This window comes from Cervus elaphus, chromosome 9, assembly GCF_910594005.1.
Source record: "Cervus elaphus chromosome 9, mCerEla1.1, whole genome shotgun sequence".
NCBI lineage: Eukaryota > Metazoa > Chordata > Mammalia > Artiodactyla > Cervidae > Cervus > Cervus elaphus.
The window spans coordinates 47,730,208-47,755,591 of record NC_057823.1 but is presented as its reverse complement, the minus strand read 5'-3'; the positions used below and the strand labels follow the sequence as shown (position 1 = coordinate 47,755,591).

The 25,384-nt window shown below is 34.6% G+C and overlaps 1 protein-coding gene across 2 annotated transcripts in view; it reads right to left on the bottom strand.

Annotated features, from left to right (window-relative positions):
* The window catches only part of SEC24A (SEC24 homolog A, COPII coat complex component), a 68,949-nt gene that overhangs the window by 15,762 nt on the left and 27,803 nt on the right, over nt 1-25,384 (bottom strand). Inside the window, exons 3-16 of one of the 2 annotated variants that reach the window (XM_043912801.1) lie at nt 24,911-25,081; nt 22,885-22,962; nt 22,168-22,334; nt 21,730-21,902; nt 20,777-20,879; nt 19,515-19,641; nt 17,815-17,924; nt 14,386-14,498; nt 12,813-12,931; nt 8,528-8,583; nt 7,228-7,434; nt 5,827-5,947; nt 5,361-5,519; nt 1,908-2,081 (exon numbers count right to left, since the gene is read on the bottom strand). In XM_043912801.1, coding sequence (XP_043768736.1) covers nt 1,908-2,081; nt 5,361-5,519; nt 5,827-5,947; nt 7,228-7,434; nt 8,528-8,583; nt 12,813-12,931; nt 14,386-14,498; nt 17,815-17,924; nt 19,515-19,641; nt 20,777-20,879; nt 21,730-21,902; nt 22,168-22,334; nt 22,885-22,962; nt 24,911-25,081 — 1,878 coding nt within the window. Of the gene's footprint in view, nt 1-1,907; nt 2,082-5,360; nt 5,520-5,826; nt 5,948-7,227; nt 7,435-8,077; nt 8,156-8,527; nt 8,584-12,812; nt 12,932-14,385; nt 14,499-17,814; nt 17,925-19,514; nt 19,642-20,776; nt 20,880-21,729; nt 21,903-22,167; nt 22,335-22,884; nt 22,963-24,910; nt 25,082-25,384 lie in introns of those variants that run through there. The other variant, XM_043912802.1, reaches the window with a different exon arrangement.

Below are 25,384 nucleotides of genomic sequence, written 5' to 3'. Positions count from 1 at the left end.
AAGCCAAAGCAAAAACAACACCTAGTTATCAATGTGACTGGTGATAGAAGCAAGGTCCGATGCTGTGAAGAGCAATATTGCATAGGAACCTGGAATGTTAGGTCCATGAATCAAGGCAAATTGGAAGTGCTCAAACAGGAGATGGCAAGAGTGAACATCAACATTCTAGGGATCAGTGAACTAAGATGGACTGGAGTGGGTAAATGTAACTCAGATGACCATTATATCTACTACTATGGGCAGGAATCCCTTAGAAGAAATGGGAGTAGCCATCATAGTTAATGGAAGAGTCTGAAACGCAGTACTTGGATGCAATCTGAAAAATGACAGAATGATCTCTGTTCGTTTCCAAGGCAAACCATTCAATATCATAGTAATCCAAGTCTATGCCCTTACCAGTAACGCTGAAGAAGCTGAAGTTGAATGGTTCTATGAAGACCTACAAGACCTTTTAGAACTAACACCCAAAAAAGATGTCCTTTTCATTACAGGGGACTGGAATGCAAAAGTAGGAAATCAAGAGAGACCTGGAGTAACAGGCAAACTTGGCCTTGGAGTACAGAATGAAGCAGGGCAAAGGCTAATAGAGTTTTGCCAAGAGAATGCACTGGTCATAGGCAGGTATTTTAAAATAAATAAATAAAATAAATTAAAAATAAATAAATAAAATAAAAATAAATAAATAAATAAAATAAAAGTAATTTGTGGAACTATACATTAAAATGGTAGATTTTACCTAGTTCAATTATATATTAGGGTTTTTTTTTTTTAATAGGTTAAGAAAAATCAATGAGAAAAAGGACTGGGAATTATTCTGTCAAATAAAAAATAATATCTAGATTCAGAAATCTATCTTACTTTTACATTTATGGTGTGCAATGTTATTATCATCATAGTACAAAAAGTGGACTTCTCTAATACTAATAGTTTTCAGTAAAATATCTATCATACACTTTTTATAGATTTTGGCAGGGTTGTAAAAATCAGTAGACACAGCACAATAACACTTTTCAAAACTTTTTTTAAGGAGACGAAACAGAATTACGGTGAGAGCTGTGAATCTTTAAAATAATAAAAATAAATTTGGGGGCACTCTCCTGTTCCCCTTCTGATGTCTATGTCAGAAGCTTTCTCTGTCCTTTTTGCATTGTAATAAAACGTCTGCACAAAAAATAAAAAAATAAATAAATAAAATAAAATAAAATAAATTTAACCAGCCTTCACATCATCTTTTGGACAAAATATATTATAAATTAATTAGTACTAAACAAATTATACCCTTAAAAACTGTTTATCTTGCATTTGAACTCCTTCAAAATTCAACTCAAATGTCAACCTCTGTGAGACCTTTCCTGGAAACCCTATCTTAAAAGACCATCACCCCTCAGAACCTTTTAAACCCTTTACCAGATTTCTGTTTCTCATTAACTAATGTCACTATATAAACATATTATTATTTTACTGATGTATCCTTTTTATTGTTTGTCTCCCCTATTAGAATAAGGGCTATGAGAAAAAGGGTTTTAATTCAGTTTGATTGTTGTGTTACCGTAACGTATTTCAGACACTAAGTAGACTCTTAATAAGTATCTGTTAAATACAATGCTTAAAAAATTAAACACCAAATATCTTAGCTTTATCAAGAATAACAGAAAGCCTCTTAAGATTAAGATCACTTTTTTGGCTTAACAGAAATGGTAATTTTTTCCAAAGAAGATGGATTTTATCACAAGCCATAGACATGGCTTTTATCACATGGATTTTATCACAAGCCAATTCAAAAATCTTACCTTTGCTCCATCATTGTGCTTCTAGTTAACAATACTGTATTTTAGACATAATTTTGTTAAGAGGATAGATCTCATGTTATGTGTTTTTGCTATAACGAAACAGACAGAAAAGCTTACCTTTGCTGGATGTATACAAGAGTGCTGACTGAAAGGATACCAACTGAGTGTCAGTAAGACTCTCTTCCACTGACATCTGTACTGCATAGCCAGCATCTGGGTTTACATTGGGCAAAGACAGTAAGTCTGTTGACCGAACAAAGAAGTTCCCATGGAAAGTATGAATGGAAAGACCTAGAAAAGAAAAAGGCATCAAAATGATTTACATACACCTACATATAAAGTTTAGATGTAGTTTATAAAAAGATAAATACTCAGTCTTCACCCATTCCAGGCACACAGCTTCTAAAACCCTTAGAATTCCCTAAGTGTTGAGGGTTATAAAGTTGTCTTTTACTATGTTAACTAGGTGACTTCTGGAAAGGAACTAGGATGGAAAGAAACTAATGATGGGGGCGGGCTACCAGAGTATTCAACCATTTGATTACAGAGGGTTAGAACTTTCAGTCTGACATTCCCCCCACCCCCAACCCACTCAGTACCTACAGGGAGGGGAGAAGTGCTTGAGAGTGACGTAATCAGTCTTGACTATGTAATAAAGCCCCATAAAACCCAAAAGGACAGGGTCTTTACGAGAGCTTTGGGATTGTGAATACACGGAAACTTGCGGAGAATGAAGCAAGCTCCAGAAACTCCAGGACTCCACACCCTTTTCCTTTCCTCATATCTTGCTCTATGCATCTTGTCTCTTTTTTTGTTGTTGAGTTATATCCTTTTAAAATAAACTGGTAATCTTTACTCAGCTATTAAAAAGAATGCATTTGAATCAGTTCTAATGAGGTGGATGAAACTGGAGCCTATTATACAAAGTGAAAAACCAATACAATGCTGTAAAGTAAAATAAATAAATAATTTAAATTTTAAAAATAATACAAACACAGAAAACTCAAAAAATAAAATAAAATATACAAAGTGAAGTAAATCAGAAAGAAAAACACCAACACAGTATATTAATGCATATATATGGAATTTAGAAAGATGGTAACAATGACCCTATATGCGAGACAGCAAAAGAGACACAGATGTAAAGAACAGTCTTTGGGACTCTGCGGGAGAAGGTGAGGGTGGGATGATTTGAGAGAAGAGCATTGAAACATGTATTTTTTTTTTTTTGAAACATGTATATTTTAATATGTGAAATAGATTGCCAGTCCAGGTTCGATGCATGAGACAGGGTGCTCAGGGCTGGTGCACTGGGACAACCCTGAGGGATGGGATGGGGAGGGATGTGGGAGGGGGGTTCAGAATGAGGAACACATGTACACCCATGGCTGATTCATGTCAATGTATGGCAAAAACCACTACAATATTGTAAATATTTTAAAAATTAAATAAAATAAACTGATAATCTAGTAAGTACAATGTTTCTTCTGAGTTCTATAAGTCATTCTAGCCAATAATCTCAACCAAAGGAGGGATTTGCTGGAACCTCCAATCTATAGCCAGAAGCAGAGGTAACAAATTAGACTCACAACTGGTTTCTGAAATGCGGTGGTGTGGTGTGTGGGGAGGCAGTCTTGTGAGACTGAACCCTTAATCTGTGGGATCTGATGATATCTCTAGGTAAGCAATGTCAGAACTGAGTTAATTGCTTGGTAGTATGGGGAAAACCCACACCCTGACACTGGAAACAATCATATTAAATAATACACAGTAGTTAGTAAGAATGAGGATGGGATAAAAGATAACTTCTTAAATGAATTCAACACCACAGTTCAAAAGCATCAATTCTTTGGTGCTCAGCTTTCTTTATAGTCCAACTCTCACATCCATACATGACTATGGGAAAAACCATAGCCCTGACTAGACGGATCTTTGTTGACAAAGTAATGTCTCTGCTTTTTAATATGCTGTCTAGGTTGGTCATAACTTTCCTTCCAAGGAGTAAGCGTCTTTTAATTTCATGGCTGCAATCACCATATGCAGTGATTTTGGAGCCCCCCAAAATAAAGTCAGCCACTGTTTCCACTGTTTCCTCATCTAGTTCCCATGAAGTGATGGGACCGGATACCATGATCTTAGTTTTCTGAATGTTGAGCTTTAAGCCAATTTTTTCACTCTCCTCTTTCACTTTCATCAAGAGGCTCTTTAGTTCTTCTTCCCTCCAATTTATCTACTACCTATTAAATGAAAGCCCTATCAAATACCAGCTGGCTTGTTTGCAGAAACTGACAAGATGAAACTAAGAATCATATGAAAATGCAAGGAACCCAGAATATCACAATAATTCTGGTAAAGAAGAAAAATGTGAGAGGACTCATACTTCCTAATTTCAAACTTACTACAAAGTCACAATAGTCAAGAAAGTTTGGTACTTGCATAAGACAGACATATAGATTAAAAGAATAAAATTTAGAATCCAGAAACACACCCTCCCATTTATGATCAACTAATTTTCAACAAAGGGACATAGAGGACAAGACAATTCAATAGGGAGAGAACAGTATTTTTTAATAAATGGTGCTGGGACAACTATATCCACATGCAAAAGTATGAAGTCAAACACCTACCTCATCAAAAACAAAAATTAACTAAAAGTAAACCAAGGACTTAAATATAAAAATTATAACTATAAAAATCTTAGAAGACAACATATGAATAAATGTTCATGACTTTGAATTAAGCAGTCAGTAGTTGCTGTGAAAGTGAAAGTCGCTCAATCGTGACTGACTCTTTTGTGACCCCATGGACTACACAGTCCATGGAATTCTCCAGGCCAGAATACTGGGGTGGGTAGCCATTCCCTTCTCCAGGGGATCTTCCCAACCCAGGGATCGAAACCAATCTCCTGACTGCAGGTGGATTCTTTACCAGCTGAGCCACCAGGGAAGGCCAAGAATATTGGAGTAAGGGTAGCCTATCCCTTCCAGGCAGATCTTTCCAGATTCCTAGGAATCGAACCAGGGTCTCCTGCATGGCAGGTGGATTCTTTACGAACTGAGCTACCTATGATACCAAAAGTACAAATAAAAAATTAAAAAAGATGATAAACGGGACATCACCAAAATTAAAAATAATTGTGCCTCAAAGGGTACCATTAAGAAAATGAAAAAGGATGGACTTCCCTGGTAGTCCCGTGATTAAGAATTCACTTGCAAATGCAGGGGATACCAGTTCAACTCCTGGGCTGGGAAGACCCCACATGCCATGGAGCAGCTAAGCCCGTGAGCCATAACTACCGAGCCTGCAAGTACGCACGCCGCGTACTACTGAAGCCTGCAAGCTGCAACTATTGAAGCCCTTGGCACCTAGAGCCTGTACTCGGCAACAAGAGAAGCCACCGCATTGAGAAGCTCACGCACTGCAACACGGAGTAACCCCTGCTTGCCACAATCAAAGAAAGCCCAAGTGCAGCAATAAAGACCCAGAACAGCCAAAAATAAATAAAGATGATTTAAAACAAAACTCCATTTATGCCTTCATAAATGTCAAAAAAAAAAAAAGTGCCCCCACCTTTGGTACACCGAATCCTCATGACTGCCTCAAAGCCAATCTTCCGAGTGAGGTACCTCTGTAGTTCCTTCTGCAATTTCTGTACTTGGACTGGGTTGTGTTGATGGTGGTAAGAGGGATAATAATAGACACTACCTGCTGAATACCGAGAAATACAACCTGAAAGAGAACATATAGTCCTTTTAAATTCTACCATCACCTACTATTACTAACACAAAGTAACTACAAGCATTTGAATTGACCTTTCTTTACCTTCCAAGACATTGTCAAAAAAGAATTCATTCCTTTAAATAGTAATAAAGACACTTCTCTATTATAAATGTTCAGAGAAGAAGACTACAAGGTTAATTATAAACTAAACTGACTTCCCAAGGGAATAAGAATTCCTTCACTTTGTCATCTATGTCATCATAAAAATACCATTTTGACTTTCACCTGAGAAAAATAATCACTAGGAAGAACTTACCCAGAGAAGCCAAATCAGAATACTGTCCACTGAGAAGGAATAAGTCAACAGCTACCTGCTGACCAGAACAGTCCAAGGCTAATTTCTTATAGAAGTCAGTTGATGGTGTCAAGTGAATTTCCTATTAATAATTACAAAGAGAAAAAATTTTAAATCATTAAATTGTCATAAAATTTATATACCAGTTCATATATACCAATGAGATGACACTAGAGATGCAGGTTCGAGCCCTGCATCAGAAAGATCCCCTGGAGGAGGAAATGGCAACCCACTCCAGTACTCTTGCTGGGAAAATCCCATGGACAAAAGAGCCTGGTGTGCTACTGTCCATGCAGTTGCAAAGAGTTGGACACAACTGTGACTGAGCACACACACGCACAACCATATATACTGAGGGTTAACAATTATCTTTGAACCTTTATGTTTTGTAATATTTTCTCTTTTTTTCAGTAAGAAACATGTCCTGCTTAAGAATTTTCTATTTTGCTTTACTTTTTTTAAAAAGGAATATACCTATTATACTTATTTTGATAATCTTTTAAATGCTTAGTGCTGGAACTTCTAAACAATTCATATGTAATACTTTTCACCTATCATAAGAGATAAGTACGATTGATAGTTTCACTTTATAAATATAAGGAAACAGAGTTACTTAATTACTTAAGTAACTTAATTACTTAAGTAATTAAGTAACTATTCAAGCTCACACATTTAAAAAGCAGTGAAACTTAGGCAGACTTATTCCAAAGCTGACACCTTTAATCATTATAGTATATGGCCACATTCTCATTATCTTTTGAGAAATATGTATCTTAAAATAAGTTTATACACACAAGGTGCTCAAAAACAATTCAGGACAATCAATATAACCAACCATGACTAATTTTACTCATCATTCAGGTTCTACCTTGTCCCTAGCAAGCATATTCTCTTAGTTTCCCTGACTTTCTCATCAAAGGCAGGTGGCATTGCTGCTGCTACTTAGTTGCTAAATTGTGTCCAACTCTCTGTGACCCCGTGGACTATAGCCCACATGGCTCCTCTATCCATAGGATTTCCCAGACAAGAATACTGGAGTGGGCTGCCATTCCTTCTCTAGGGGATCTCCCTGACCCACACTGAATCCACATCTCCTGCACTGAGAGGCAGATTCTTTTACTGCTGAGCCACCTGGGAAGCTACACGCAAATTTGCTAGTGGTCTGCTAAAGATCTAACATAAGGTAAGAGTGAATCAAATAGAAAATAATGAAATAGAAATGACTACATAAAAGAGAAATGATTATCCATTTCCTTATATTCCCTGTTTTTCATAACTTAAAAATAAATTTAAAATAATCTCTCTAGTCAAAGGGACAAGACACCAGCATAAATCTTATCATACACTTGATGACTTTCTAACCTTAGCAGATGATCTTTGGTTGGGTTCCTCTCGAGGTTTCAGGGCTCCCACTCCAAGAGTAGGGAGTTGTGTTTGAAAAACAGACATGCGACCACCAGTTGGGGACATCAACTTAAAGGCAGCCTGAAGAGCTGGACCCAAGGCACTCTGAGTCTCCAAGGTCTTGGTGAACATTTGCGGCAAAGTTTTCAGTAAATCTTGGACGAGCTTGTGAAATAAAGCAAGAAAACTCAAAAGTGTTACAATAAAAAAAATTTTTTTCACAATAAGTCAGTAAGTAATACAATAGACAGGACATTGAGTCATGATGATGGTCAGAGAATCTACAGACAGTACAGTAAACAATGAAGTTGGTCAAATGACAAGAAAGCCATTTTAAGTCAACATTATAAATTGGCAAGCAAGACAAATCAAAATTGGGGCCTTACAGTTCTTGCACATGCAGTAGTCCAGCAAGACTATAAGTCCAAAATATATCCAAAAGAACCATCACAGTTTAGAGATTTGACATATTTAAATGCCATGAAATATGGCCTTCTCAATCACCTCTATACACTTTATTCTTTTCAGTTCCAAAGTGTATTTAACTCTTCCCTATTGCAAAATCTAAGGTAGCCAGTAAATTTGCCAACTAGTGATATTACTACAAAAGAAAAACAAAACAAAAAACAACTACCTCTTCAGGTTAGGTTGTACAAATAAAGAGAGTTAATGGGAAAAAATACTTTGCGCTATGGCAAAGTCACCATTGCCAACAGCTGAGACCATAGACTTGCTAGTTAAAATGTTACCCCTATGGCATATATGCATGTACAGGGTAGACAACATCCCCCCTTCAGACACATTCTGTTCACCTCTCACTGTATTATGTCATGGCAATTTCCAGGCAGGTAATAAGAGTTTCTTCTGAACTGACCTCAATGACACTCTGTGAATCAGAAAAGCAAAGGGCACTGAAAGCAGCCTAAAGTGCTTCTACGTAGTGACCAGAAGCTTATCTCAGCAACCCTCCCAATTTCCCAAATGGCTGGCAAGGCAAGTTTCCTGCATCTTATCCTGCTTTATGGAACAGACTTATCTTCTACCCTATTACAAACTGATACATTAAACTTAAAAGCAATCAGTTTAAGGGCAAACTCAAAAGCTGTTCATCTGATGAATTTTAACTAATTGCAAATATAAAATGCTACACATCCTAGAAATGTCACAGAAAGAAGCAAAATTCTACATAAAGTTCATTTTAAAAATACATTCCTTCAACATTTCAATCAAACATGTCAGATAGGAAAGTGCCCCTTACCTCTTTACTTTCATTTAAATTTACTAATAAGTTCTCCGGCATAGGTATAAAAACATCTGAAAAGATAAATAAATATTTCTTTTAAACAAAACAACTGTCACAGATGTTCTAGATATATAACACTGATATAATTAACCACCCCCACACTTAGAGAAAAGCTCTACTTTCACAGCAATGTATACCTATGTTCATAGAGTTACCAAAACAGCACTGATTTAGGTTTCTATTGTAACTTATCTGTTATGTAAAAGGTAAATAGTCTCTCAGAAAATAGAGATCCACAAGCACTCTGTAACGTTTGTACAAGTACTCCGCTTCTTAAAGACAATTTAGAATCCTGCCTTAGAATTCCTGCTTAGCCCCAAAAGCAGTCAAAGAAACACTCCTGGCATTAAAAAAAAAAAAAAAAAAAATCTTGACTAAGAAGACACACAAAAATTCTGTCTTGAAATAGAAGTAACACAGCCCACTAACAACTGCGTCATTCATAAAGTGGATACTTTCTCAGAAAGGAGGCTACTGTCCTACTTAGGGCTATAAAATCAAGTAAATCGCAAGGTATGCTAAATGGACACATCAGAGGAGTTTTTCAGTATTCAAATTTATTCCTTCTTATGTAGTAAATACTGTTTTCTGAAAGGAAGCAAACTGGAAGGAAAATGTGGGTGGTGATGGAGTACTTTGAGGGGGTCTCACTTTTTACATTTTTGTACTGTTTTTCATTACAAAATTACAAAAATAAGGCTCACCATAATTCTTATAAAAATAATACCAACAGATAATTTGAAACATTAAATATTTAACTATCATATAAAAAAATCTACTGTTTAGATTTCATCCCTTTTATCTTTAAGATTTTAATAAAAGTTTTAAAATATAATCCACACACCATGAAATGTACTTGTGCAGAAGGCACACTTCAGTGATCTTTTTACTGTATGCACAGAGTTGTACAACTGTCACCACTATCTAATTCTAGATCCTTTTCATCCTTGCAAAAGGGAACCCCACACTGATTAGCAGTCACTCCTCACTTCCCTACCAACTCCCAAAGCTCTAGGCAGCCTCTAGTCTTCTGGTCTCTGAACTGGCCTATTCTGGACATTTTATAATAATGGAGCCACACTATGAGGTCCTCTGTGACTGGCTTCTTCCTCTTAGCCTAACATTTTCAAGATTCATCCATGTTGTTTTTTTACTGCTGAGTAATATTTCATTATATGGATATCCTACATTTTGTTTATGCTGGGTTGTTTCCACTTCTTGGCTGAATTGTTAAAAAACATTCATGTACACATTCTTGAGTAGACATGTTCTGTACTGTTTTATTTTTAATAATTCATGTTAACAATTAAAATAAATTGAAATATAGTTGCTTTCCTATTAAGTAAAAATGCTGGGTTATATGGTTAACTCTATGTTTAACTTCTAGAGGAACTGACAAAATGTTTTCCCTAATGGCGGCACTATCTTCCATTCCTACTACTAGTGAATGAAGGCTCTACTTTCTCCACATCCTTGAAAAAACTTGCTACTGTCCTTTAAAAAAATGTTTGCTATGTGACACCCAGCAAGGGATATTCATCAGCTTTTGTATAAAATTGAGAGGCTGAACCATATCAGTAAATTCACAACTTGGCCCATTATCAGAATCACCTGTTATGTGATTTTATTTTATGCCAAGTAAGTATTTGGAGAAACATGAATAGGTAAGAGAAAGGGGAAAGACTGACTTGGCTGCTCTGTTGTGAGATTTGGAACAACCAGGACAGAAGGGGGGCTCTATTAATCTATTGCATTTTAAAGATGTACAGCCAATTCTCATAATTCACAGATTTTATAGTTGTGAACTTACCTATTTATTAATATTTATTTGTAATCCCCAAACCAATACTCATGGAACTTAACCAGTTATCCAGACATGCTCAGAGCAGCAGAAAATTCTGGTTTTGAGATTTCTTTTTAAGTGCTCTGATATGGCATTTCTTTGTGGTTTTCATTTGCATTTCCCTGGTAACTCATGATATGAGCGTCTTTTCAAGGGCTTATCAGCCAACTGCATAGACAGAATGTTGAATATGGTGTACCATAGAGACAAGGCTATTCAAATCCTTTGCCCATTTTTTAATTAGGTTGTCTTTTTATTAAGCTGTAGAAATTCCTTGCATGATCTAGATATATATTTTGATCAGATATATGACTTTCAAATATTTTTTCTCATTCTGTGGGTGTCTTCACTTTCATGATGGTATCCTTTGAAACACAAAAAGCTTTAGTTTTTAAAAACATTTTCATTTTTTTATTTTATTGAAGTACAGTTGATTTACATTGCTGTGCTGATTTCTGCTGTACAGCAAAGTGACTCAGTTATACAAATACGTATTCTTTTCCATTATGGTTTATCATAGAATATTAAATACAGTTCCTTGTGCTACACAGTAGGACCTTGTTGTTTACCCAAGGTTTTAATTTTTAAGAAGCCCAACTTACCTATTTTCTCTTTTGTCGTTTGTGCTTTTGGTGTTTTATCTAAGAAATCACTGCCTAATTCAAGGTCACACACTTCTATGTTTTTTTCTAACAGTTTTATAGTTTCAGTCTCATATTCAGATTTATGATCCATTTGGAGTTAATTTTTTAAACTGTGATAAACACATATAATATGCAAAGTTTATCACCATAACCATAAAACAATTTTGTCATTCTTTTTCAAATTTTCATTCATTTATTTAATTTTTTTTTTTGGCTGCACAGGCTTTCTCTGGCTGCCGTAAGTCAGGGTTACTCTCTATTGTGGTGCCCGGGCTTCTCACTGCAGAGGCTTTTGCTGTTGTAGAGCAGAGGCTCTAGAGCACTTGAGCTTCAGGAGCAGTGGCTCAGTGGGCTCAGTAGTTGTGGCACATGGGCTTAGCTGCCCCATGACAAGCGTTAACTTCCTGGACCAGTGTCCCCTGCATTAGCAGATGGATTCGTAACAACTGGACAACCAGGAAAATCCTCACCTCAACCATTTTTAAATGTACAAATTGTTTTCCATAGCACTGAACCATTTTACATTCCTACCAGCAATATACAACAATTCCAAAGTTTCCACATCCTTACCAGTCCTTGTTATTTTCCATTTCTAAAAATAATAACCATTCTAATGGATGTCAAGTGGTATCTCATTGTGATTTTGATTTGCATTTCTCTAATGACTAATGATGTTGAGCATTTTTTCCTATGTTTATTGACCATTTGTACATCTTCTTTGGAGAACTGTCTATTCAAGTTCTTTGTCCATTTTTGAGTTGTGGTTTATTTACTGCTGAGTTGTATGTATGTCTGTTAGTCACTCAGTCATGTCCAGCTCTTTGCGACCCCATGGATTGTAGCCCACCAGGTTCCTCTGTCCATGGAATTCTCCAGGTAAGAATACTGGAGTGGGTTGCCATTCCCTTCTCTGGGGATCTTCCCAACCAAGGGACTGAACCTGGATCTCCTGCATTGCAGGTGGATTCTTCACCGTCTGAGCCATTAGTAGCTCTTTTATTAATCCTTTATCTTATGTAAAATTTGCATATACATGTGTTTTCTCTGTACTTCTCTACTTCTTTTTACTGTCTTGATAGTTTTCTTTCATGTACAAAAGTTTTTAACAGTGATCAAGTCCAATTTATTTATTTTTTTCTTTTGTTGCTTCTGCTTTTAGTGTCATATCCAGGAAATCACTGCCAAACCTAATGTCATGAAGATTTTCCACTGTTTTCTTTTTTTTTTCCCCACTGTTTTCTTATAGTTTCAGTTCTTAAGTTTAGGTCTTTGATCCACTGAGTTAATTTTTTTTTTTAAATATGGTTGAAGATAAGGGTCTAACTTCATTCTTTTGCATGCTCAGTTTTCTCTGAACCATTTGTTAAAAAGACTGTCTCTTCCCCATTGAATGGTCTTGGTATCCTTATCAAAAATAAAGTTACCATATATGTGAAGGCTTATTTCTGGGCTTCTATTCTGTTCCATTGGCCTATGTCTATCCTCAAATACTGCCTGAATGAGATTTAACATTAACTTGCTTTTGTTGCCTTGTTCAGAATTCACTTTACCTCCATAACTCTGTTTCCTCTTCTATAAAATAAGAGCTTTGACTGAAGAACTGTCACAAGTTCAAAAATCTTGTCACTATATACTCAAAGTTTTCCTCAATATAGTAGAATCATACCAAGTGATCTGAATTGGCTGAACAATCATGAAATATTTCTAAAACTAAAATTTCCTCAGTTCATTAATTTAAGTATATAATATATACCTTCAATATCTGAAACTATTAGCATCTGAGGTTGAGAGAGACCTTCTTGAAGACTGTAGAAGTGGATTGTACTATCAAATGTTATGAAGCCAATTTTTGTCCTGGTGTTGCCAGGAAGCCTAAAAACAAATTCAGAAGAATATTTTATAAAGTTTTATATTATACCTAAAATATCTGCAAAGAGTTACATACAAACATTTGCTTCTGTCCTGTGGAAAATGTCCCAACATAAGTGTTTTTAATCCATGCAGTGTTTAATCACCATGGAAACATATACTACTCAAAAGAAAACACTACACATAACCCAAATAATCAACAAAACCAAGCAATAATACAGCAATCCAAAACTCATTATACCTATATAAAGCTATATTAATCACTTAGGAAATGACATATAAAAAACAACAGAAAGTATATAAAAAGTCTGTAGATGATTTTAACTTACAAAAAAGACTTCAAAAAATTACCACATACCAACTCTAAAATGTAATTTACATACTGCATAAATCTACATACTGCTTTACATACTGTATCTTTTTTTTTTAATTGCCTAAATTTATTTTTATATTGCTTAATGCATTCATTTAAGAAGATCAGAAAAAAGACGTTTTAAAGAACTTAAATATGTAAACCTTAGTTTTACAAGGGGAAAAACAAACTAGTTTTCATTCTTGGGTAAGTTAGTAAACCCTTTCATCAACAAACAATTCTTATACACAACCTACAACATTAAAAACACAAATGCCGATAAGAACAAAAATGTCTGTAACCAAGCTGAGGGAGTTAGTCCATTTCTGATGAGATTTGCTCCTGAACATTCTTCCTTACCATACAAGAGCACAAGAGTATTTCATTACACTGAAAGGTCATGCTAGCTTTCATGGGTTATACTAAGCATGTAAGAGCCATTTAAAGTAAAGTTGTTTTAAGAGGCTTAAATGACCAGCAAATGCAATGTGTAGACACTGTTTAGATTCTTTTTCCAACAAACCCACAATAAAAAAAATTCTTGAGACAACCAGGAACAAAAATTGAACTGGATATTATATCATATTATGGAATTACTGCTAATTTTGTTTGATGTGATTCTCATATTTTAGTTACGGTTAAAAATAACTCCACTTATTTTTAGGTAAAATGATCATATTATGGAATTACTGTTAATTTTGTTGGATGTGATTCTCATATTTTAGTTACGGTTAAAAATAATTCCACGTATTTTTAGGTAAAATGATATACTGACTGAGATTTGCATTAAAATAATCTAGGAGAAAAAGCAGGGGCAGGGGTAGATGAAGCAAGAACAGTTGAATGCTAAAAATACTGAACCTGAGGCTAAGTACCTGGAACTTCACTAAGTTCTTTCTATTTACCACATCCTTGAAATTTTTCCATAATAAAAAGTTAAAAATAAACTAGTATTTCTCAGAGAAAGGGAGACCTAAAGTTAACTGTGGATTTAAGTGGACTTTTAGAACATAATTACATAGCTTTTTAAATATATTTTGGAACTACCTATTCATTTTATTAATACAAACACTGTTTCTAAATTAACCTGAGTTAAGATACTTACAAATCCAGATTGTCTAACAAACTCTGGCAAACTGAATTCAAGTATCCAGTTTCAACTGCATTGTGAGACACATCAAAAACAAAGAGGTACACTGGAGGCTGAGGTGGTCGTAACTGAAGGAGAAAAAGGATCTCATTAAATACAATTAACAGGATTTAATTTAAACTTACCATTTGTCATGTCTACATATAGCAAAACAATAAAATAAACATTATTTACAGATCAAGTGGAGCCTATAATAATAATAAATGAAGAAAATAATATAGAAAGAAGTTTTTTTCAGATGCATACTTAGAAAAAGGAAAATGAGAATATGATTGTCATCTGTCAGAAGAGTGTTTTTTCTAGGACAGGAAGGAGAATACATATATTCAGAAAGCTTTTAGGGGACCTCCTTGGTGGTCCAGTGGCTATGACTCTGTGCTCTCAATGCAGGGGTCCAGGATTCAATTTCCAGTCAGGGAACTAGATCCTACATGCCAGAACTAAAAGAGCCTGCATGATGCAACTAAGAGTTGGTGTAGCCAGATATCAGGTTGGTGCAAAAGTTTTGCATTGTTGAACTTTGCCATTTGATATTGGAAAATTTTTTAAGTAAATGCGGTTATGATACACATCATTTTAATGCACATTTCTTGCTTTATGTTTTTTGCTAATGAATTATTACTTGTTAATTTTGTATGTATTTTAGACTATAGAAATTGTTACTAGACAAAAAGCGAATTCTTGCAATTTTCTTATCGGCGTTCAAAATGGGTTATAAAGCAGCAGAGACAACTCACAACATCAACAATGCCTTTGGCCAAGGAACTTCTAATGAATGAACAGTGCAGTAGTGGTTCAAGAAGCTTTGCAAAAGAGATGAGAGCCTTGAAGATAAGAGGCACAGTGGCCAACCACTGGAAGTTGACCACAAACAACTGAGAGCAATCATCAAAGCTGATCCTCTTAAAACTACACGAGAAGTTGCCCAAGAGCTCAATGTCGACCATTCTACAGTCATTTGGCATTTGAAGCAAACTGGAAAGGTGAAGAAGCTCAGTAAGTGGGTGCCCTCATGAGCTGACCGCAAATCAAAGAGGTTGTCATTTTGAAGTGTCATCTTCTCTTATTCCATGCAACAAACACAAACCATTTCTCAATTGGATTGTGACTTGTGACAAAAAGTGGACTGTATACAACAACCCGCAACTATCAGTTCAATGGCTGGACCTAGAAGAAGCTCCAAAGTGCTTCCCAAAGCCAAACTTGCACCAAATACAGGGTCCTGGTCACTGTTTGGTGGTCTGGCGCCAATCTGATCCACTACAGCTTTCTGAATCCCAGAAAAACCATTAGATCTGAGAAGTATGCTCAGCAAATCGATGAGATACACTGAAAACTGCAACACCTGCAGCCAGCATTGGTCAACAGAAAGGACCCAATTCTTCACGACAATGCCCAACCACCTGTCCCACAATCAACATCTCAAAAATTGAACAAATTGGGCCACAACATTTTTGCCTCATCTGCCATATTCACCTGACTTCTTGTCAACCAACTACCACTCCTTCAAGTATCTTGACAACTTTCTGCAGGGAAAACGCTTCCACAACCAGCAGGATGCAGAAAATGCTTTCCAAGAGTTTGCTGAATCCTGAAGCATGGATTTTTATGCTACAGGCATAAACAAACTTATTTCTCATTGACAAAAATGTGTTGCAGTGGTTCCTATTTTTATTAATAAAGAGCTGGTTGAGACTAGTTAAAATGATTTAAAATTCAGGGTCCAGAACCATAATTACTTTTGCACCTATCTAATTAATAAATGGGCTTCCCTGGTGGCTCAGAGGGTAAAGCGTCTGCCTACAATGCAGGAGACCTGGGTTCGATCCCTGGGTTGGGAAGATCCCCTGGAGAAGGAAATGGCAACCCACTCCAGTACTCTTGCCTGAAAAATCCCATGGACGGAGAAGCCTGGTAGGCTACAGTACATGGGGTTGCAAAGAGTAGGACACACAAATGAGCAACTTCAGGAAGGAATTAGTAAATAAATATTTTTTAAAAAGAAAACCTTTTGAGAGTATTGGCAATGTTCAATTTTTGGACCTGAGTGGTGAAACAGTGGTATTATGGTTAGTTGGTAACCTATATATTCATGATTCATAGGCTTTCATCATATTTCACAATTTAGAGAAATTACAGTTCTGAAAATGACAAATCAAGTCAACTTGAGTTGGTTATTTAACCAACACATTTCAACCAGTTGCAGAAAAATGCACAAGTATATTTTAAACTTGCAGAAAAATGTACAAGTGTATTTTGTATATACTTGCAGAAAATGTACAAGTATATTTTAAAAATTGCAGAAAAATGTACAAGTACATTTTAAACTTCCAAGCTCAAATATTTGTCTTCAATTCAATAAAAAGCATCAAATAATCACACTCAGAACTTGATGTATAATATACTTTTATATTTTTTTGCACATATCACTTGCCAAATTCATAGAATCTGCTGTCCAAGAAGTAAGTCTGGAAGAAGCAACATCTCTTGCAGACCTAGGCAAGTTTCCAAATGTAAAGGAAGCCATTTTTACAAAAGCTGAGGTAAAGAAACGGAGGAAAGCCAATTCAAAAAAAAAATTCTTCTGATTTTTTGGCTTTACATAAAGAAAGCTATAACAGCCATTTAAGTGTCACAAAAACGTTTTCTACACTGAAATTTCCATGTGGTGAAAATAGACTGAGTCCTCATAATTTCTATAGTAAAATGGCCCCAACTGACCAGATAGAGACTATCCCATAAAAATACACTAAAATAAAGTATTAAAAGTTGGTATTAAGTCTTATCTTCCATATTCCCTTTTCTTAGAGGCAATTACTGCATAGAGAAAGAGAAACCAAAAGTTCTGGATTTTGCAAGTCACTTAAGTAAATCTGTTTCATACCTGTAAAACAGGATGAACAGTGCTTAAGTAAGAGTTGTTTCTGATGATCAAAGAGATATATGTGGTTTGTAAAATGGACAGTACTAATCAAACATTAGGCATAATTATTATCTTTTCAAATGCAAGACCTCAGATACTCACACAAGTGTATATATAAGTACTTGAAGAGGATACACATCACATTATTATTTGTAATAGCAGAAGCCTAGAAGAGACCTAAAAGTAAGTATGATCCCAATACTCTATTGCAGATTTCTGAATGGATACCCAAGAAATAAAACGGAACTTCGCATATACTTTCACTCTCCAAACTTACCCTTATATACAAATTAACTATGTTTATAATGAACAGGATAACTTTTATAAGTTAAAAATATAAAATTTCATTAAAAAACTATATGGTATATTTAAAAAAAAATAAAATAAAATAAAAAACTATATGGTATATTTAAAACCCAGTATTATGAAGTATTTATGCTACATAAAAAGTGAAACTTTACCATGTATTCTGAAGGAGCCATAAACTCAATTGTAGCATTTTGAACTTCAGGTCTTCTGTGAGGTTCTCCATAGACTCTGGTCAAAGGGTTGTACATGAATTCTTCAGGAACTATGTGAATTAACAACATACACTGTTAAAACTGAAAGGATTACGTTTAATACAGCTTGCATTTGGCTGTTTTCTTAATTTAGGGATTCATATATAATTCAATATAAACTAAATATTAAAAGCTAAATGCACTTTTTTTTTTAAACTTGGCCATGCTGTGAGGCATGTGGGATCCCAACCAGGGATTGAACCCACTCAATAACCACTGGACTGACAGGGAAGTCTGGGTTAAATATACTTTATTTTTGAGTTCCATTTAATTTCTCTCCATAATGAACAGCACTAAGTATGTTTTCCTTTTACAATTACAAGTACTATGACTTTTCCTATTTTCTAATATCCTTTTTCTCTTAATTCCTGGAAAGCTGCTTTCCTAAAATACTTTAAGAGGATGATAAAAACTCATTAAGTGCTAATTATTTTCTTAAACGCAAGACTAAACTTTGTCTTAAATTTCACAGTGGTAAAAGGATAGTAACATTTGATGTTGTTTACAGACTCTGGTTGCCCCTGGAAAGCTACGGCAAAAATACTTCAAAGTATTTTTAGGGTATCAGGGTATGGGGCATGGTGAGTTTCAAAAGTTATTAAGACCTCTATGGAATATCAGCTGCCTTCTGCTTACAAAACACTAGTGCTCCAATATTTTCTAAATTATCACTGCACCTGTCTTCTCAATAACTGTTTAAAAATTCAAATCCCAATATATGCTAAAGGGTAAGCTATAGTTCATGAAATGCTCTGGGCTGCTTATGAAAGTGACTTCAACTTTTATTACAATTTAACTTCATATACCAAAGCACATATACATAAGCTTTTAAAGGTGTACTAAACACTATACATACATATATTTTCTGAATTATTACAGCATAAAAAGAATGCTCTTTTTCTACCCTCATTTTCTTCTACTCTAAAAATACAAACAGTAAAAGTGGTTTTCAAAAATATCAGAAGCTCCTCTATTTCCCAATACTTAATGAAATGTCCTTCTAAACAGATTTTTAGAAAAATTGAAAACTTAATTTTCAATGTGGATATCGGCATGCCCTTTTTCCTTCTCTAATCCTAATAGAATGTTGTTAGGTGATATTTCTCAATATATAAATAGTGAAACAGTTACTGAAGGCTATCTCCTCCTCATTAATTACTGAAAAAACTACATTCAACTAACCTTCTAGCACTGCCCACCTCCCTTCATACAGCAGTGAATGAAGCTAATGGCAGCTATTCTGTGGACTTATTTTCTCTCACCCTAGAGAAAAGGCACGGGACAATTTCTAAATAAAAATATTTCTTAAATTATAGGCTTAAATAATACCATGAAATATGCCATTTATTATATGCCTAATATAATAAATGTGAAAAAGTGGTATCAAAGTAATATTACCATATTTTTTTGCTTAAGAAGTATGTAATCATTTATATATAAGTATAAATGCCTAGGAAAAAAGTGAAAAGAAGTTATATCTGAGTGGCAGGATTACACATAAATAAGACAGGAGTTTGTGGTTTTTTTTGCTTTTTTAACTTTACATTTATATTATCTGATTCCCTACAATGAATATAATAATGTTAATAAAAAAGACATACCATCATTAATTCGGTAACATAAGTTACACTTCCATCTCCTTTGATCAAGAAAGCTGACAAAAGGGTTGATGTATGTCCTGCATGAACGGCATCTCACAATTGTACTAGAGGTAACCACAGGCAATTGCTGAAAAAAAAAACCACCAACTAATTTATTAAAGACAGCAATCATCATGTCTAAGGGTAAAGCAATTAATCCATACAACTGTTGCAATATTATAATTTTCGAGGAAAAACTAGGGTAAAAAATGTGTCCAACCTGCCACACAAAATATTATGCAGTTGACATGTATTTATTTTTAAACCTTAATGATTTTCCTGAAGACTATTCTCATTAAATTTTGCCTTTTAAAAAGTTTTTATTTTCTCATTAAAAGTTTACATTGCATACACGACAGTGTAAAGCAACTATACTCCAATAAAAATTGATTTGAAAAAAGTTTACACTGCAAAATCAACATAGTAAATTTACAGTGTATTTCTGAGATGAATGGTGAAGGATCGATCAACATTCTAAAAAAAAATCAATTAAATTATTGGGAAGTTTCTTCATGTTACATTAACAGGCTACTAAGTTCTCATAAAAGAACTATCACAAAGTAAGTTATGGTTTAAATCATATTTCAATGTTTTATTTGACTTGGCAATTATGCTATTTAAAGTCTATCCTACATATTAAAAGATCTAAAGTCTTAAAATCAAAAATCAATAAAGGCAATACAATCCTATTACCAAAAGGAGGTTGGTTATGGGAAAGTCATTTCACCAAAAAAAAAAAGAGAAAGTCACTTCACTTATGAACTGATCAACTCAAATGACTGGGTCACATGTCATGGGTCACATGTCAAGGTCCCAAAGCCTTAGGACAAAAGTAGAAGGGCTTTTTTTTTTTTCCTCCTTTTTTTGGGAAACAGTTTCTCAAAGCAACAGACTTTACTCCAAGAATAGAAGAACTGGGAGAACAGGTAAAGCATTTTAATGGGTAAACAATTTACAACTTTAAAAAAAAATACTATGGTTCATTTATCTATTTTCTTCAGTACATCTATCCTACTCAGTACCTCCTGAATTTTTCAACAATATGTTTATTTTATCTCATTGTAAAAGTGTTTGATAATAACCTTTTTGACTGAAATACAAATAAAGGAATTTGTCAATGGTCAAATTCCTAAAGACAGCTCAAACAAAATTCTTGCATTATTATAAAAGATGCCTTACCACTAAGATAATTTTCCACATTTACTTTCACTAATAAAACATACCACTAGGTCTTTAAAAGGATGAAGCAGCAGTCCCAGAGGAAGTTTGGCTTTATTCAGTAAGGCCTGAGTCTGAGGAATGCTAGTCAGTGTGCAGCGAAATAACCTGTATCAAAGTAAAAATCATGTATCAGTTATTACTATGACTAGTTTGGAACAAAAAAATTTCAAAAGATTTAAAAGGTACATGTTGTAACACTGGATCAGATTATAAATGAAGTACTTCAACAGGCTCTCACAAATTTTATCCTTGCTAAATATTTAAATCCTATTCAGAAAGAAAGGGTAGATGGTTACAATCCCATTTCACATAACAAAACAGTTTCTTCTCAGCTTGTGCATAAGACAGCGTGGACTATCAAAGGACTTACTTTTTCTTTATATAAATCTAGATTGCACTGGAATTACAAGGTGGTAACCCAAATTTGCAAATGTAAAGTTATATGTATTACCTGAAAGCTCAGTTTTGTATTAGGTTCTAAAAAGGCGGTTTAAAAATAACACATTCAATTTATCAGAAGTCTTCATATCTTAAAAACTTCATAAACTTAAACTCACAACCAAATTGAGAAGAGAAAAGCATACTATAATTATGTTTGCTATGAAAAATAATTTAAAAGGATAGCAAATAAAGGATTACAGAGAATCAAATCTCCACACTTCAGACTTTGAAAATATAATAGAGCCACCATAATGATAATGAATATCATAGTCCCAATAGAGTTGATAAGAGCAACTATCAGATCAGGCATTACAACCTTATTTCTTTACTTAGAACATTTCAAATATCAAGTAAACAACTAACAAAGTACTGTTTTGTGCATGCAGACTACTTTCATAAATTAATACACCTACATAGCTTGCTCAAAATACATGAAGCTCAAAAAAAAAATCTGGAAGCATTTTAGAACAAGTAAAATGTCATATTCAATAAAAAGTACTGTTTGAAACCTTACTCTGGGTTACAGTTCAGTTTCTGGATATCTTCATGCAAATTTGGAACTGGAGGCTGCAAAGGTGTCGATGGAAGCATGTTTCTCTCTTGAAGAAGATTGATAACTCTTAGCCCCTCTGGATGTAGGCTTAATCCACTCATACTTGCAGTTAAATGATTAGCACCTAAAGGAGTCTAAAGAAATATAACTTCACATTAAGTAGCCTTTACAATGTCTTCCATTGAAAAGAGAAGCATATATTAATAACAAAACTGTAATCTCGATTTCCTGGTCAATTGTTTTGGTTCTGGAGACATCTAACAGGACAAAAGTCTTATGAAATACTCATTATCATTCTAAGTTGGTAAAACAATGTTCATTGTACCTTCCTTAAATGTTTTCAGGTGAAAATAGTTTAAATCAAAAAGCAGAATACAGGTTATTAAAAGAAAAGTATACCTGAGTAAAAGCCTGTGGACCACTTGCGTAATTCAAGGAAGAGGGTGGTATTCCTGTTCCTGTTGTACTAGGTGGTGTTGTGTTCTGATAACCAGGTGGTAAAGAGGGATATGAATATCCAACACTTCGGCTCATTGTGGGATTCTTATTAGTAGGCTGTGATGTTGCTAGAAACAAGGTAACTTTTAAGTTCTATTTTACACTCCAGAGTACTTTAAATCAACACATAGATCCATTAAACTTGTAACTCCAAAATCCTTTGGGTAACTTAATACTTTAACTCATCAATTTTGTAAAATAAAACAAACACTAGTAACAAAGTGAGAGCAATGATTAAAATCTAGCTAATGTGGTCTATAGCTATAAACACACACAGGTTAAGTTTAGTATACTTAATTTACTCATGTCATGTACTAAATATTGTATTCACTAAAATTTTAATTCAAAACAACTTTAACTAAAATATGATAAATGTTCAAATGGATAAATTTAAATAGGTCTAACTGATAAAAGTATTCTATAGTCATAACATCATAATAATAAAGCCCATAATCCCAATTCTAAAGGGGGGGGGGGGGGAACCTAACAAAAAGTCTAAATCCATAGAGACAGAAAATGCTAACAGGAGATACCATTGCATGACCTAATTATTAGGTTTTCTTCCCTGTTTTCTATCAGGAACACATAAAAAAAATAAAAACTTTCATAGCATCTCACCCAAGAAGCCACCGCCTTCAATCTCATCATAACTATTGTGAACCACCATAGATCCATTATTGGTATTTGATATAATACCTAAGGAGGAAGTTTATTAACAATATTTAAATTAGAACCAGTATTACAATTTCTGCAAGATCTGATCTAGTGTTTAAAATTTATGATAATGTTCCAAATGACAAAGAGCTTAAACCACATCCCAGGAAATGTCACATGTTGAAATAAAAATTTCAAATAAGATTCTAAATATACAAAATATATAAAAGTTTCAAATAACTTTATAAACCTCTAAAAAGAATGGTACTTTGTGCAGTTTACAAAATTATATACAATCTGAAAGTTTTAACAGTTTCAAGAGCAGCATTAAAAACTTCTCAGGAGCAGTACACACTAAACTAAGTCACGAAAATCAATACTATTTAAGAATGAGGATAAATACGGATGAGATAAACTATGAGGGTAAAAACCTTTAAAAGAAATACAGAACAAAAAAAAAAAATTAAAAAAAAAAAAAAAAAGAAATACAGAACAGAGTAGAATCTAGAATTAACTCTAAAGTTATGTATAGTAATTAGAACAATTGCCTTAGTCCAGCAAACTAAACTAATAATAATAATCTATCACTAAAATTTGTTAGCTCTAATTCAGGTATAGAAGAAATCAAATCAGTGAACAGCATCACCTCTAGCACCTACAAATAAACGTGTTAACTTTTAACAGTCATTTTAATACCAAATAGATAAGTTTAATGACTTCAATAAAGTTAGTAACTCCTTTCCAATTCTCAAGACCACCATGACTTTACCCATGAGTTGATATATTAATAGAAAATCTTGGTAATCTTGTAGAAACAAAAACACTGAGCATATTTTTATTTATTTACTGTTGGCTGTGCTGGGTCTTAGTTACTGCACAGGTTTTTCTCTAGTTGCAGCAAGCAGGGGCTACTCTCCAGGTGCTACGTGAGGGCTCCTCACTGCATCGCTACTCTTCTGCAGCACATGGGCTCCAGGCTGTGTGGCTTCGATAACTGTGGCATGTGGGCTCAGCAGTGGCAGCTCCTGGGCTCTAGAGCACAAGTTTGGTTGCTCTGTGGCATGTGGGACCTTTCCAGCCAAGAGATCAAACCCATGTCTGCTGCACTGGCAGGTGGATTCTTTACCACTGAGCCACCAGGAAAGCCCTGAGCATATTTTTAGTTGGTTAAAAGTTTAAATACTTATTCCAGCTTGATTTTCAAAATTATCATGTGAGACACTTACTTTATCATTTTGTTACTCATTGTTAACATGATCCTTTTCAAATTATACACAGGTCAGTTTTTTTCCCTACTAACAATACTAAAAAAAGGAAATGGTAGGAGAAAATACAAAAATGATAATATTGATTGTACTAAGTTGTAGAATATGGGCAGTGGCTTTTCCCCCTCTTCTTCTGTTTTCCTATTTCCAATCTTGTTACAATGGTTATATTATACCTAAAATCCAATTTCTTACTTTACAAAACATTTTAAGTTAATAAACTTGTATTTTAAAGTTACATCTGAAGATAATGGTTTAAAACTATAAAACATGAAAATGTTTTTACATTTTACTTTTTATTTAGGCTTATAAATGTTTGTTAACAGTGGCAGTTTGTTAACAGTAATGGTGGCAATCAAAAATCTGCTTCCACAAAAAAGAGCCGATATATTAAAAATATAGCTTCAAACATCATGTCCAGAAAAGCAAAAGTCCCCCTCTCACTTCCCTCTACCAAGAGATACGTAACTTTATAGCCATGATTTTTAAAGTCTGCACAGTAACAAAAAAGTTAACAGTGATCCCAAAGGCTAGTCCACAGCCCAGAATAGAGGAATGGAAAACTGAGAAATTTTTTTAAACCCTAAATTCCTAAGGGGCATCTCAAACCAAAACAACCAGATTTTCTGGAAAAATATGGCTTGTGTGCACAGAATTCAGAGAATATTAATCCTTCCACCCTGAGTCAAAACTTTAGGACTTGACTTGGTTTTTGTCCTGCTTACCTTCTTGGTTGCTAGTTGAATTAAATGAGGGCTGGGGCACAGTTCTAGGTGTCAATTTCCGAGGAGTAAGGGCCCTCACTGGAGGTGGTCCTCCAGTTGGAGGGGGGCCAAGAGGAGCTCCTGGCTGAAAAGTGGTAGGCAGAGGTGGATTTGCTAAGGGCAGTGCAGACCCTATGGAAACAATGGTTTTTCACGCGTCACTTAAGAACTTAAGAAAAAGTCCAAAACAGCCTTCCACCAAATCTAAATAAGTTCCAAATTTATATTTTCATTATAAACCAACAAATTACTACAAATAGGTTAACTTTTCAGATTGACTGCCTAATTTTACATGCATACTTCACACATTTCCAAATCTCTCCTACCATAATTCTTGTGTGTGTGTGTGTGTGTGTGTGTGTGTGTTTGTGTGTGTACGCGCGCACTCAGTCGCTCAGTTGTGTCACTCTTTGTAATCCTATAGACTGTAGTTCA